Source organism: Cygnus olor, chromosome 2, assembly GCF_009769625.2.
Source record: "Cygnus olor isolate bCygOlo1 chromosome 2, bCygOlo1.pri.v2, whole genome shotgun sequence".
Taxonomy (NCBI): domain Eukaryota; kingdom Metazoa; phylum Chordata; class Aves; order Anseriformes; family Anatidae; genus Cygnus; species Cygnus olor.
This window is the reverse complement of record NC_049170.1, coordinates 149,167,963-149,181,321: the sequence shown is the minus strand read 5'-3', so window position 1 is coordinate 149,181,321 and position 13,359 is coordinate 149,167,963. Positions and strand designations below refer to the sequence as shown.

Here is a 13,359-nt window from a genome sequence, read left to right as displayed (position 1 = left end):
AAAGTAAAATACTAGGAAAAGTCAGGTTGAGTATGTTTTAATGGGATAATATGAGGGAAAAACTCATAGAGTAGAAATTGAGCAAGTAAGAGAGAAAAAGCAACTGATGAAGAATGAGGAAAGCCAAGGAAGACAGAGAAATATGTGATATAAAATTGCCTGAAAACCTCTGGAGTGTGGTAACAAAGCTGTTGTTCATCACTCCTTTCACTGAATGTGTAAATGGGCTGAACAACAGCTTGGACTGCCCTTCTAGTAGTATTTAACTCTTATCTTCTGTCATTAATTAGCTTGGTTCAACAGAGGTAAATGGGATCAAGGTGCAACATGGTTAATGCTGACAGAAATGTTTCCTATAGCATATGGGTATGGCTGCTTCAGTCACAGCAAAAAATTATCATGACAGGATGGTGATAGATCTCCTCATCCATTTTCCCCTATAAAGCAGTGAATGTCTCCAAGGTCCTAATCCAGCTGCTTAGTAGCGCTTTGAGAGCTTTATCTTTTCTCCACGCTTCAGAGGAAATATAATGGTGTGATATCCTTTGCATGATACACTACCTCAGTGCTTAGGAGCAGGATGAAGGTGCTGGGCAAAGGTGGTTTACAGCATCTGTTTGTTCGGCTGACTTCAGAGCTGTGCAGGAACGGCTCGGTCCTCACAACATGTCAGAAAAAAGCCTCAGAGTCACTGTAGTTCACACTATGTTTTTTTATATACCCCCAAAAGAATGCCGTAAACCTGAAATTATGTTCAAGTGCTTCCTGATGATAGTCTCAGTTTTACAATGATGCAGGAGACCCCCTGTACAGTGGTCATTCCCAAAGATCTTTTGAGACTATCTAATCCTTTTTCTGAAAAATAAATATTAGAAAACAGCTAAGTGGGTCCAAATGTGAGCTCTATATACTACTTTTCTTTAACATTCCCTACTCTCTCTTGGTGTATTCCTCTTCTTTCATAGTTGTCCCGATACATTTTAATGCAGTTCACTAACTGAAACAATTCAGCACTGTCACCTTACCCAGTATGTTAACAAAATCCTTGTTATGAGGGGAGCTCAAAGGTGCACAGATCTTTTCTCTTTTTCAAGTGGAACATGAATATTGGAGGAATAGGGCAAAGTTTTCCAAAGTGTTTAGTGTGAAAAACTCCAGGATTCATTTTAAGAAGTGCTGTGCATCCATATATTATAAATCTCAGAGGGATTACTGTAAATAACTACTGTCAGCAATTCTAAGTTAAAAGAAGTGCTAAAAGCTCATGTAAGCTGACCGCTCAACTATTATTATAAAGCTAACATTTTGTAAGCAGTCTGATTCTGCCTAGTCTCAGCTAGTTCAAGACATGTTATACATCAATATTGATATACATCAATTGATATATAATTGTATTGTGTTGAAAATTTTATTTTTTGAAGTTACTTAAAGACTATGTTTATGTTAACCCCCAAACTTCCAGCTGATAAACTGAGTAAATTGATCTTTGGCATCTCTGCATTTTTCCAAACCTTTGATGATTCTCACAATGTTTTTTTGAGCTATGTTCAATTTATCTTGGACTGAGGACACTGTAGCTGAATACAGTATTCTACAAGCATTTACCCCAAAAGACAGAAAAAGTGTTATTTCTCATCTTGCATTTGATAACCTCATGTTTATATATCCAAGAAAACATACTATCCATTTCAGGTATAGCGTTACATATGGAACTTACATTCAGTGACTGTCTGCCATGATCCTCAGCTGTGTTTAAAGATGGCTAGCACTTTTCTGCTCGTTTCTGCAGCAGCACTTTTCTAGCTTTTAGGATTAAACATTGCAATGTTTTTCATGTTGTATTGTAAACTATTTCCTCCTACTTCTGTCATTTGGTGTGTAAACCACCTTTATTAGTTTGGTCATTCGTATGATAAGTCACGTTAGGAGAAATTAACCTACCAGCAAGAAAACAATAAAGTGAAACTTCTACATTTTCAGATCACTGTGAGAAACAGGCACTCTAGCAGGTTCAAAAGCTCTGCTGGAGTGTCTGGAACTAATGAAAGTTACTCTACACCACCTGCTGAATCAAGTTAAATAGACTGTCTGATTAATTAAAGTGTCAGTCTAACCAATGGCTTCAATTTCACTTTTTCACAAAATAAAAGGTTCCAACAAAGAAATACAGAAAAAAAACTAGTAGGTTATCTAGTTCATTCCATGTCATTGCAGAACAGTTCCTCTGATGACGTTTTTATTCCAGTTTGTTCGATGCAGCTTTAAAGGCTTGAAGAGGCATAAGCCACAGCTTCTGCCTGCATAAGAATTTACAGTCTGCTAAACCCTGATCCCTATCTTCACATATTAATAATGATTTTATTTTTCATAATAGTACTGTTATATGTCCACTTAAACAATGTCCTTGCCACCTCCCTGTACGGTCGGTCTTACTCCACTGCAAATTCCTAAAGGCTGTGTTGTAAAACTGCAATTTGTTGTCACTGGTTTCAGATTCATTTCATTCAGAGCTCTACACTAGCACACAATCCCGTCTTCCTTCTTTGCTCTCTGTAGTCTGATGCATCAAGCTCTATGAACATAATATCAGATATAAAAAATATATCATAAACAGAAATATGTCAAATTGAAGTATAGGTTTGGCATCTGGGAAGTTGGATTTTTTTCCTTATTTTTTGGATGACAATTTTTCAGATTTTTGACAATCCCATTTCATGTCCTGCATTTTTGCATGAAAGCATGCTTTTTTATTGAAAAAGCTGTTTGATTAAGGACCTTTTTACCAGCATCTCTGAACACTTCTATGAACTCTGTTGCTATAGTTCTCTAGAACTCAAAAATGTTACCAAATTGCCTCTGAAAATTAGAAGATATAATTTTTTCAACAAAACCTCTGGGAAGTCGAATAGAGTTCTAAGGATTATCAGAGGCTTAGTGGCTCTGGGTGAGGAGCAAGCATTGGAAGAGTTACAGAAAAATGAGTTACAGAACTGGAAAAAAATTGTGATAGAGACAGGACCTGTTAGCTCTATGGCAAAAATGCATTCAGCTGGAAATAGTAGCCAACATCCACCTATCTCCAATGTTTATCTAATGGGATGAAAATTATAGCATCATATAACAGGCCTTTATGACCTGTTGTCTGTATTTCTGCTCTCACTTTCTTCTCCCTCTCTACAGTACACATACTTTATGTAAATGTCCATAATATCGAACACACACCATACGTTAAATGCCTCTGTTTATTATGAGATCTTTGCTTTTGTACCACACGTTAGCTTTGCAGTGGTGGAATAGGAGAGAAAACTTCACTTTTGTTAAGAGTTTTAACTTCTCCATGTGGAGTGGCAGCCTCCAGACAGCCAAAAAAACCACCTGGACTGCTACCTGCCTCCAGAAGTGTGTTAGCTCAGTATTAAAAGAACTAGACACAGCCATAAGCTTCAAGTGGGTGCCTTCAGATGTCACTTACCTTGGTATTAAATCGGCTAGGCATATGACGAGCAATAAGCGAGCCCCTTGTGGTTGTGGTTATTTAGGTTCTTTGCAGTCTAATTATCAAATCTAATACCTGAAACACAGTGCTTTGAACAAACAGCACCTGAATTAACCCCTAGCATGGGGCACGCACAGAGCACTCACAACCCAGTTTTAAAAAACCCTCAGTTCCTGAGGGTTCAGTTCCTCAGTTGTAAACTGTGTTTGTCCTAAATGGGTATCTAAAAATAAAAAAAATTTAAAAAATCATCCTGCCTGCTTCAACTACGAATACTATACTCAACTACTCAAGTGCGCTGAAGCAGAAACCGGTGTCGCAATGCCACAATACTTTAGAGCAAGGGCCTGGAGACCGGCAAAGCAAACCCTGCTGCTATTCTCACCGGCTTGGCATGAGCCTGGAGACCAGCGTGTGGGCAGGGAAAACGTGTTGTTGCTGCAAGTAAATCCCAGTGGTTAACTGCTACCTTAGTAACAGGTACAATATTAAGATTGGGGTGTGTGTGTGTGTGGGGGTTGTACAGTATTAAGACTTGGGGCGGGGAGGGAGGTTTGTGAGGGGACTCTTTCATGTTGTTTCACGTTATAACCGAGTTTCTTCCCACAGCGCAGGCTCCTCTGAGCCAACCCCTCCTGTCCGGGCGCCTTGGGGCTAATCTCCCCCTCACAGCCGCCTCGCCCCGCGGCCGCCGCCCTTCGCCGCGGCTCCCCTCAGGACGGAGCCGTGCCCGCCCTGAGGGGGCGACCGAGGCCGCGCTGCCGCCCGGCGCCGCCCTGCGCCTGCGTGGCGCTGCCTTCTTCCCTCCCTTCGCTCCCTCCCTTCCCTCCCTCCATGGGGCCATGGGCGGCTGAGGCGGAGCGGAGCAGCGGCACCGCCCGGGCGTCTCGGGCGCCTTCTTCGCCTGCCCCATGTCGGCGCGGCTCGGCCGGGCGGCGCTGCTGCTGCTGGGGCGGCCGGGGGGCCCCGCTGCCTCCGTGCCCTCCTCGTCGTCCTGCCTGGGCTCGCTGCGGGCCCCGCCGCGTTGCTGCTGCCGCCGCCTGGGCAGCCTGAGCGGCGGCACCGAGGGGCTGCTCCTGCCCGGGGGGGCTCCGCCGCCGCCGCCCGGCCGGGCTCTGGGCACCCACCCCAAGAAGGAGCCGATGGAGGCGTTGAACACGGCGCAGGGAGCCCGCGACTTCATCTACAGCCTGCACTCCACCGAGCGGAGCTGCCTGCTGCGGGAGCTGCACCGCTTCGAGTCCATCGCCATCGCCCAAGGTGAGCGGTGCCGGTCCCGGCGTGTCCCCCCGCGGGGTGCCGGTGGCTCCGTGGGGCTGGCGAGGAGGAAACCGGGGGCGAGGCGTCGAGAAAGCTGCGAGCGTGACCCACAGCTCCACATGGCCGCCCCACACGAGTTTAGTTTCCAGAACCATCCGCCCCGCCTTTGCCTTCACAGCTTCTGCCCCGTGGGGTTCGCCGTGTGCTGGCCGTCCTGTGAGGAGTTTCCGAAAGGGTGTGGGCGGCCGGGTTTCAGGACGGGAGTAGGAAAGTGTGTAATGTACAAAATCCCCCTGACGCTGGTACAGCGGTAAACGGGTTTCAGATCTCCAAAGAGATCCTGGGCTGCTGCTGCTCCGGGAGCTCGTTCAGGAGTTGTGCTGCCCTGCACACAGGGCTGCCGGTGGGAGGATGCCTGCCAAGGATTGCTTGGCAGTAGTTCACCCTTCCGCGGGCAGGTATACGTGTGCTGGGAAGGTTTATAGGTGTGTCTTTGAGTGCAACGCCAGCTAAAATAATCCGCACTGATTTTTCCGTGATTCGACTGCTCTTTCCAACTTGGCACTTTCCCATACACAAATCAAAAACATGACAAAATCAAATCCCGTTGATTGCAGCCTCGGTGCTTCTGATGCTCAGCTGTAATTTTATGGTACCTATTGCGGCTGAGATGACAGCAGGCTCAGAGTGCATTTGATCTAGGCCTCTGTGACTTTGATAGTAGCGTGCCCTTGGAAAGGGCATTTCTGTGACTCGTAACTGCTCTGTACATGTCTTGAGGAAATCTTTGAGTGGGCAGAAAACAGTTCCAAGGGGCAGCCGAAGGAGTGCTGCTTTCACGAAGAAGCAGAACCTTTTCAGGTACCTGTTCAGTGCTGTCTATAGTACACCTGCACGCAAACAGCAAGAGCAGTTCATGTAAATAGCTTATTTTAGGAGCAGTGCTACTGTTTTGCAGAGCACAAATTGGTTATATTTGTTTCCCAGTTAGAAAGCATGCTTTAAGCTGTCAATTGACCCTAACTTTTGAATACTAACAACTAACACTCTTCCTAAGGATCCTTGTCAGCATCTGAAAGGTTCTTGCTATAGGTTTTTGCACAAGTTTCTATCCCGACAGTTACTGCTCAGGTGAAAGTAGGTTGCTCACAGAGCTGCTGTATCACCAGAGGATCGTGTTGGGAATATCAAAACCTTTAAAATGTATTTCAGTATGTCTCAAGGTTTGTACGGAGATAATTCAACAGATGGTCCTATTTAATATCTGGTTGCTCAGCTGCTGTTAGCTATAGTATGAGAGTCCTTTTCTATAAAGTACTGTGACTATCTGATAATTTAGGATCTGAAAGACTGAGTAACAAAAACATTAGTTTAAGTTCAGAGACATAACTGCATGTTACTTATGAGTAAACTGCGGATATATGTTGGTAGTGGAAATTGTCGTTCACTCGTGCCAGAAATTGTAACCGTTCATCTCACTGGGAGGAGAGTTACAGACCTGAGGTTTTGCTGAGCTTTGTAGCCCCACAGGTGAAGGTTGCCAAAGTGCAGTGATGCCATCAGACCTCAGTCCGTGGAGTCAGATTTTTGATCTGCCCAGCAGCTGGTGGTAACTTGATTTTTAGGAAACTAACTTCTTCCTTTAGCCAGCTCCATTCAGATTTTTTTACCTGACTACAGCATATGAGCTGTCAGCTTTTCTCCCTAAGAAGTGGTCTTTCTACACATGTTGTTGACAAAAAACATAACCAAGAAGAGCTTCTAGAAAGTCTTTTGAATAAAAATTAGCCAAAAAATACCTTAAACCTATAGTGTGTACCTCTTGTGTGTTCCATTATAGAGAACTAAAATCACATGAATGAGAGAGGTAACGTGGCACAGAAATCATTCAGTGCAGATGCAGGTGCTGTGCTTTTTTTAGAGGTGCCCACCAAAGCACTGGATTCTTTTTCGGTGTGCAGGTGTTTGAGCTGTCATGGGCTAGGGAGGGAGGGGAGGACAGGGTCGATATTGACAGAATTCAGATTTTATGGGATGAAGGGAAGCAAATGTAGAGCCAGGCGCTTCAGGATCGTCAGGTGTGCATCATTGCTCACAACACCAGGCAGTGACAGAAGCGCACAAAGTGAGTAGAAGGGCTGCACTGGAAAGAAAATGACACGATTTCTGGGCTAGATGATGATACTCTGTGCTTCATGTGCTTTATTATGATTAGATAATGTTTTGTATGTTTGCCCTTGCCTGCTGTTAAAATGGTGATTGTGTAGGAATGATTTAACTAGGTGCACGGGCTGTGATTGTGAGTAGCAAAGGGGAGGGATTTGCGCCCCGCTTTCCTAGTGCTTTCTCCAATCTATTAATGTCACTTCTGTTTTTTACAATTGATCAGTTCAGTGTAACTAAAACGATTTGGGGAATGTTGTGTTTCTGCTCTTATCTTTTCATCCTGTGGCAGCATGCTGTAGCTCCAGGTAGTCGATGCTTTAGATCGGATTGCTAGTTTGATTTCCAATGAGGTGTGATCCGAATGCAGCCTTCAAATTTACTTGTCTGCCTGCTAAGCAAGTTCCTCTATCCTATTTCAGTCTGGAAAATCAGTCCTTCCTCAATCGTGAAATGCACGTGCAGTTTTGTCACTCCGTGCACTTAAGTTTGTTTTGTGCCCGTGATCTTTTCATACTTCTATATGGAAAGGGAGGTCTTAGTCCATACCCTTCTTAACGTGGTCCTTCCTGGGTTAAGTTTTGACCTTCTTCCTTCACTGCCTCTTCTGTGCCCTAACAGACCCCATAACAGCTCGGGGAAGCTGTCAGCAATATGGGGAGACCCGGGCACACCAAGAACCAAATGGGGCCTGTTCCTCAGTCCATTCGCAGGCCTACCACCGGGAGGATGCAGTCCCATCAACTAATTGCCCTAGCGCGAAATATGACAGGACACACTATCTGTGGCCTCCCCTAATGGCAGAGGCTAGAGGGAAACCCAGCCGCTGCCGTGGCTGCTCCGCTGAAGAACGGTCCTCAGGTAGGTGAGCCGTAGCCATCCACCTTTGAGTTAGGTGAGTCTCGAGTGTTTTGATGCCTTAATGCCTCGGTTTGCCCTGTAGTCGCATAGCCTGTAGGTGGGAGAGGTTTGAGGCGGGGGCTTGGAACGGTTCCTGCCACCACGCGTGTCTTCTGCTTCCAGGTGCTGAGCGCTAGCAGTGGGTTTAAACAGTTCAGCCTCCGGAAAGCTGCTGAAAACTTGCTGTATGAACAAACACCGAATTGATTCTGTTTGCTGAATGTTTGTCTTCGGTCAGAAGGCTGCGTTGCTCGCTGATCTGTGAGCTCATGTTAAAGGATGGCTATCGAAGCTGGGCTTACCCGGCAGCCTGACTTCAAATACTAGGAAGCTTTTGCATAGGAGAACCTGGGCGGGAGAAGATGGAACTGTTTTTAAAAAGATATTCTGAGAAGTGTCCTGATTTAGACTATAATCTATATTTTGCTAACTGTCTTAGTCAAAACGTCACTAAATTGCTCTTTCTGAGGACTGCTACAAGACCTTCCCACCTGGATTTAGTTTTCTGTTTTCATTGAAGTCTTTTTTTTTCTTCCCTTCCTTTTTTCTTGGAAAGGTGAATAGGCTCTTGCATTTTCCCAAGAAGTGTTTCAGAACAGTTTTTTTTTTTTTTTAAATTTCAGCTTGTGTTTCTTGTAAGCATGTCAGCCGCAGCAGATGGAGATGATGAATGTGGACTTGAATACAAATATTTTCTGTTTTTCATAGTTACAGAAACACAGAAGTAGCAAATTAGCCGGTTCCTTTAAATTGCAGTAGTGCCACTCTCCTGTTTGTGGAAGTGGTGCTCCGTGATCAAGGCTTCGTTTTCTTGGCAACATAGCGAGTCCTCCTTCCCTTTGCTCCTTTCTTACATAGAGAGATGGAAGTATAAAAATTGCACTGGCAATGTGGAGGGTGACTTCATGCTTCTAACCTGTTGTACCAAAAGTGAGGGGTTTTAGAAGGAAGGAGAGGGGCTTACGTTCAGGTTTTCTGCCTGTAGTTTCCAGTGTATATTCGAAAATGATTCCTGGAAGCACTTAGAAGCAGTGCAGCAAGCCCAGTAAGCAGGAGGAAAATGACCGAAGGGTTTGACTTGCATAGGTAAGAAATAACTACGCAGCAGACATGCTAAGGGTACTTCTGTTCTTAGAGCTGTGCTGGTTTAAAATATTCTTGAGCCAAAACGTAACACTTTTCCACTAATAATACTAACACAACCGCTATCTAGTGCCTCTCGGGTCGTGGAAGTGAGGGTTTCAGTTATTTTTTTCACCTTTGTTGCAGAGATGGGAAAACAGTTCCTGTTAGAATTATGCGTGCACATGGATCGCAATTCCTTGAAAACTCCAAGTTGCATTTTATTTTTTAAATATTAGGGTTTTGTGATATGATTACAAAATAAAAGGCCTTCTGAAATGTAGGAGCTTGGAGGATTTCTGGTTGCTGAGGCTGTGTATGAACTGGAACACATGAAAAAAACTTAGTGCCTGTGTATTCCTGACAGCTGTTTTTGTTGGTTTAATGTCAGGTCTGCAGAATGCAGTCTCTAGCTAGATTCTCTCTGCAGGCACCGCTATGTGATGCCCTATGTGACTTAATAAATAATCTGTCCAAACCAGTGCATTCTGGTAGAAAAATGTTCATAATTCCAAGTTTCTGTGTTGTGTGTGAGGAAGTTAGCGCTGTGGGTGAAGGGCGCCACCGCTGTATTCAGTCGGTCTGGCAGCTGGAGCAAGAGCTGCTTGAGGTAATTGCCAACTTTTAGCCAATGTTGTGTGAAATCTTACTTTGGTGTCACAAGAAGCATCTCTGTTTTGTGATCTGGTGTGAAATCTATGAACTCTCTGGTTCCCTGGAGTAGCACAGGGAATATTAGGGCCTCGATGCCACTGCTTCCACAGTTCAGGGAGGAAAGTTAATTTGGAAGGCTGCAAATGCCATCGGGGACAAATGGATTTCACTGAAGTTCTTGGTCACTTCAAACATGACCTAGTGTGAAAAACAATTCCTTTTATTGTATGAGTCAGACGCTTTGTGCTAATATAAAGGCATCTGCCTGGTGGTTTAGAAACCACCCAGATCTTAGTACCTCTTTTGGGTACAGTGTAAGCTGTGTTAACAAAGCACGATTTGATCCTTCTGGCTTTGTTTGTCTTGTCTAAAAAGTGATTTTTTTCCAACGAAAAGTTAAGAGAACTCACCAGTTTGAGCAGGGGGGAGAGGGAACAGCCTTGCTAGTGTGCTTTGGCACCCTATGGGGACAGCTCTCTGTCCACGACAGGCCAAATGTGTGCGGGTACGCCCTGAGCTGCGCGTGGAGATGGGTCATCCACCTCTGTCTTGCTGTGACCTAGGTCGCTCAACCGTTTCTTAACTTTGCTGTTTGATTGCTATTCTAGGAAAAGGTCTCCTGGCAGACTGCTGGTAAGCACGTAATTTGCAAGCTGAAGTGCTCTAGCAGGCTGATACAATGAGAGACTCTTACTGGCTTGCTTGTGTGCATACACAGAGGCTACTGCTAATCTCAGTGCCGAGTCAAAAATACTCAGTGATGAATGATGTGGTTCAGATGGAAACATACACCACTTCTCTTTTTGCTTCCCAAATTCTTTTTTTCCCTAGTCCATCAAGCCTTTTCATGAAGGCAGAGTGCAGGAGGAGTGCTGCAGAGACTGCTCATCACGTTCTTTTAACATCTGTGTGTTGTATTTCCATACAGTGGTCATCTATGCAATACAAAGTATTTTGTCACCTGTGATGATAACTATTAGAAAAGACCGCTCACCCCAGATGTTAGGTAATGCTAATACTGAATCCGTTGGCTTGAAATTGATGCCATTTTGCCAGCAAAAAGAGAACAGTGAGGCAGTTCTGAGTTGAACCTTTTCTGTAGTTGCTGTGATGCTAGTTTCCTTGAGATTTAGTGAGGAGAGGGAGAAATTGGAAGCTGTATTTTGTCCTGTAGGTGCTGTGGACTTCCATATATAGAATATTGAATGCAGAAATCCACCGTAGCTTTTCCAGGCCTTGCTGCTGAAGGACAGAGCTCTGCCTGCTGCTCTGCTTGGGTCGCTGGGGTTCACCAGGCGCTCCCCTTGTTGTCACAGTTGGGGTAGGTGTCATTGGTGAAGTGAACCCTCCAGCTGCTCTGTCAGCTAACAAAGATGGGAGTTCCAGCCCCTTTTTGTCTCCAGATTGGATTCTCATTTATTATGAAATGTTATTTTTTCTTTAGATTCTTTTCACTCACAGTCCTGTCTCCAAGAATGTGGATGCCCATTATCAGAAAAAGCAAAGTGCTTGGGAAGATGTGTGCGCTGCTTGATTGCCTTAAATAAGGGACTTCATGCTTTTGAAATCTAATTGAGAGGTATTCAGCAAGAAACCTTCCAAGAATGAAAGTATGGTTACAAAAACAAACAAACAAAAACAACCAAACCACACAACTGAATGCCAAACCTCCGAAGTAAAAAATGCATGAACAAAATCTCATCTCCAAAATATACTCGTGGGTGGTAGAAAATCTATTTCCATTGTTCATTTTAGCACTGCTGTGTTGTATTTGTCAATCTAACGTTTCCTTAAGCATTATTACAATTGAATGCTTATGATTTGTTTGGATTTTTTTTTCCTCAAGTAACGGTAAAGCAGTAAACTTAAGTAGCTTAGGAGAGTCAGACTTTTCATCATGCTGTCATCTCAGTAACCACGTAGTATCTTACGGAAATTGCCTACTATATGGATTTTTTTTCACAACATTTTAACTCAGAAAAAGTTTAGTGATTCTCTTTTTCTATTTTAAACTCTGTTTGTGAGGGTTATTCTACTCACGCTGACATAGGTAATACCTCAGGACTGGGCTGTACATATATTACTTAAGTATTGAAGGGACTGAGGTTTAATGCCATAAAAAAGGAAGCTGGTATTTGGTCACTCGTGGTAAAACTATCCTGAAGTTGCTCTCTCAAACTGTCATATGTCACTGTAACTGTCTGCCTCTAAACCATGTTCAGCAAGGTATTGCTTGCTGAAATTCGTGCTGGTTTTGCCCTTGTGATTTGGTTTGCTTCCCTGTTTTGAAATTGTACTGACCCTAGAACCCACCCTGGGTTCGGTGCTTAAATGCAGAAATCTAGCCGTATGTTTTTGCAGAGCAAAGGCAGCAAGCATTCAAGGTGAAGTGGAATGAGTGTAAGGCCTAGAGAAACCCGGTCTCCTTACTGCGCGTGTAGGTCCTCTCCTTGCTGGCTGGTGCTCCAGTGTCGGTTGGAACACTTTCAGTAATGACTTACCACCCTCTTGCTTTTGCAAACTTTTAGCATCCAGATACCCTAAACCACTGGTACCACTTGAGAAGCCCGCGAAGGAGGTAGTATCGCCAGAGACGACCAGTACTCTTGGTACAGTAAAAAACCAAACCTAAAAGTGTGTTGCTGAGACGTGGCATTGCATAAGGCCAGCAGGCTGCTTGTTTGACAGACGTTCTGCGTGCTTGTTGTGATGCAGTTGGCATGTGTTGCTGCAAGAAATCAAAGTGCTCGGTTTTGGGTTTATTTACGTTACTATAAACTTGTGACTTCAGGCTTTATAATACAAATTGATATCATGACTTCAGTCTCAGAATGACGCGGTCCCCATGGGGACTTTAGGGACTTGGTCTGAATGTGAACAAAGAAATGTTTCAAGTCCTGGTCTTGCGGAAAGTCTCCTGAGCACCATAATTTCTGGGTAATCTAGACAGGTCTCCATAATTTCTAGATCATAATGGAGTGGAAATTTCAGGCTGAAACAACTCCATTCAGTTGGAGGAACTCGAGGTTATGTACCTTATGCCTTTCCCTGGCAAAGTGCCACGCATTAAATCCTGTGGTCCGAACATAATGCGGAAATAGCATTACTGTTAAAAATGTAATTATTCAGTTAACTGCCTTTACCCTTCCCTGTAATTAATGCTTTAGGAAAGGTAAAGTCAAAGATTGCCCTAATTAAAACTTGTTTTCCAATATTTGCATGTGTTTAGGCATGTAATACAGCAGAATAACTATCATGCACAGGCCTTTTTTTAAGGTGGTCAATTAAAAACAAACAGAAGTCAGGCTCTGAGCCATTGCTGTGGCTCAAAATAATACGTTTTGTAGTTATCGGGAGACAGGTTTTCCTTCTAGTTATCTTTCCTGCTGTGAGGGGTGCTTTTGATTTAGGAGAGATCACTTAAAATGCAACTTTTACTTACGGTGCGGCTCGTACCCTTCAGAGCAATAGATGAGATGCACTTTGATCTCCATGTAACAGGCATGAATGAACTGGATCGTGTGTGTTCTGCGAACACAGGGGCACTGATTTAGCGTATAATTGATATTAAAGAATGACATCAGTTTCTTACAGGAAGAATTTAAAAGTTTCTTGAATTATTTAAAGCTTACCCATGTGACTGAAAGCTCTTTCTTATAAAAAGGCAAAGCAAATGGAAAAAATGAGCTAAGTATATCATGCAAACGGTGATTAAGGAAGCTGCCTTGGATCTCTCTGCAGTTTCTCTTTCTCTTTTTTTTTTT

General features: G+C 43.8%; 1 protein-coding gene across 2 annotated transcripts in view; it reads left to right on the top strand.

Moving 5' to 3' along the window:
- Window positions 1–4,221: 4,221 nt before the first annotated feature.
- TMEM65 (transmembrane protein 65) overlaps window positions 4,222–13,359 on the top strand; it is a 33,808-nt gene continuing 24,670 nt past the window's right edge. The window contains exons 1-2 of one of the 2 annotated variants that reach the window (XM_040547068.1): window positions 4,222–4,756; window positions 7,541–7,780. In XM_040547068.1, the coding sequence (XP_040403002.1) occupies window positions 4,408–4,756; window positions 7,541–7,780 (589 nt within the window). In that variant the 5' untranslated portion in view covers window positions 4,222–4,407. The remainder of the gene's footprint in view (window positions 4,757–7,540; window positions 7,781–13,359) is intronic. The other variant, XM_040547069.1, reaches the window with a different exon arrangement.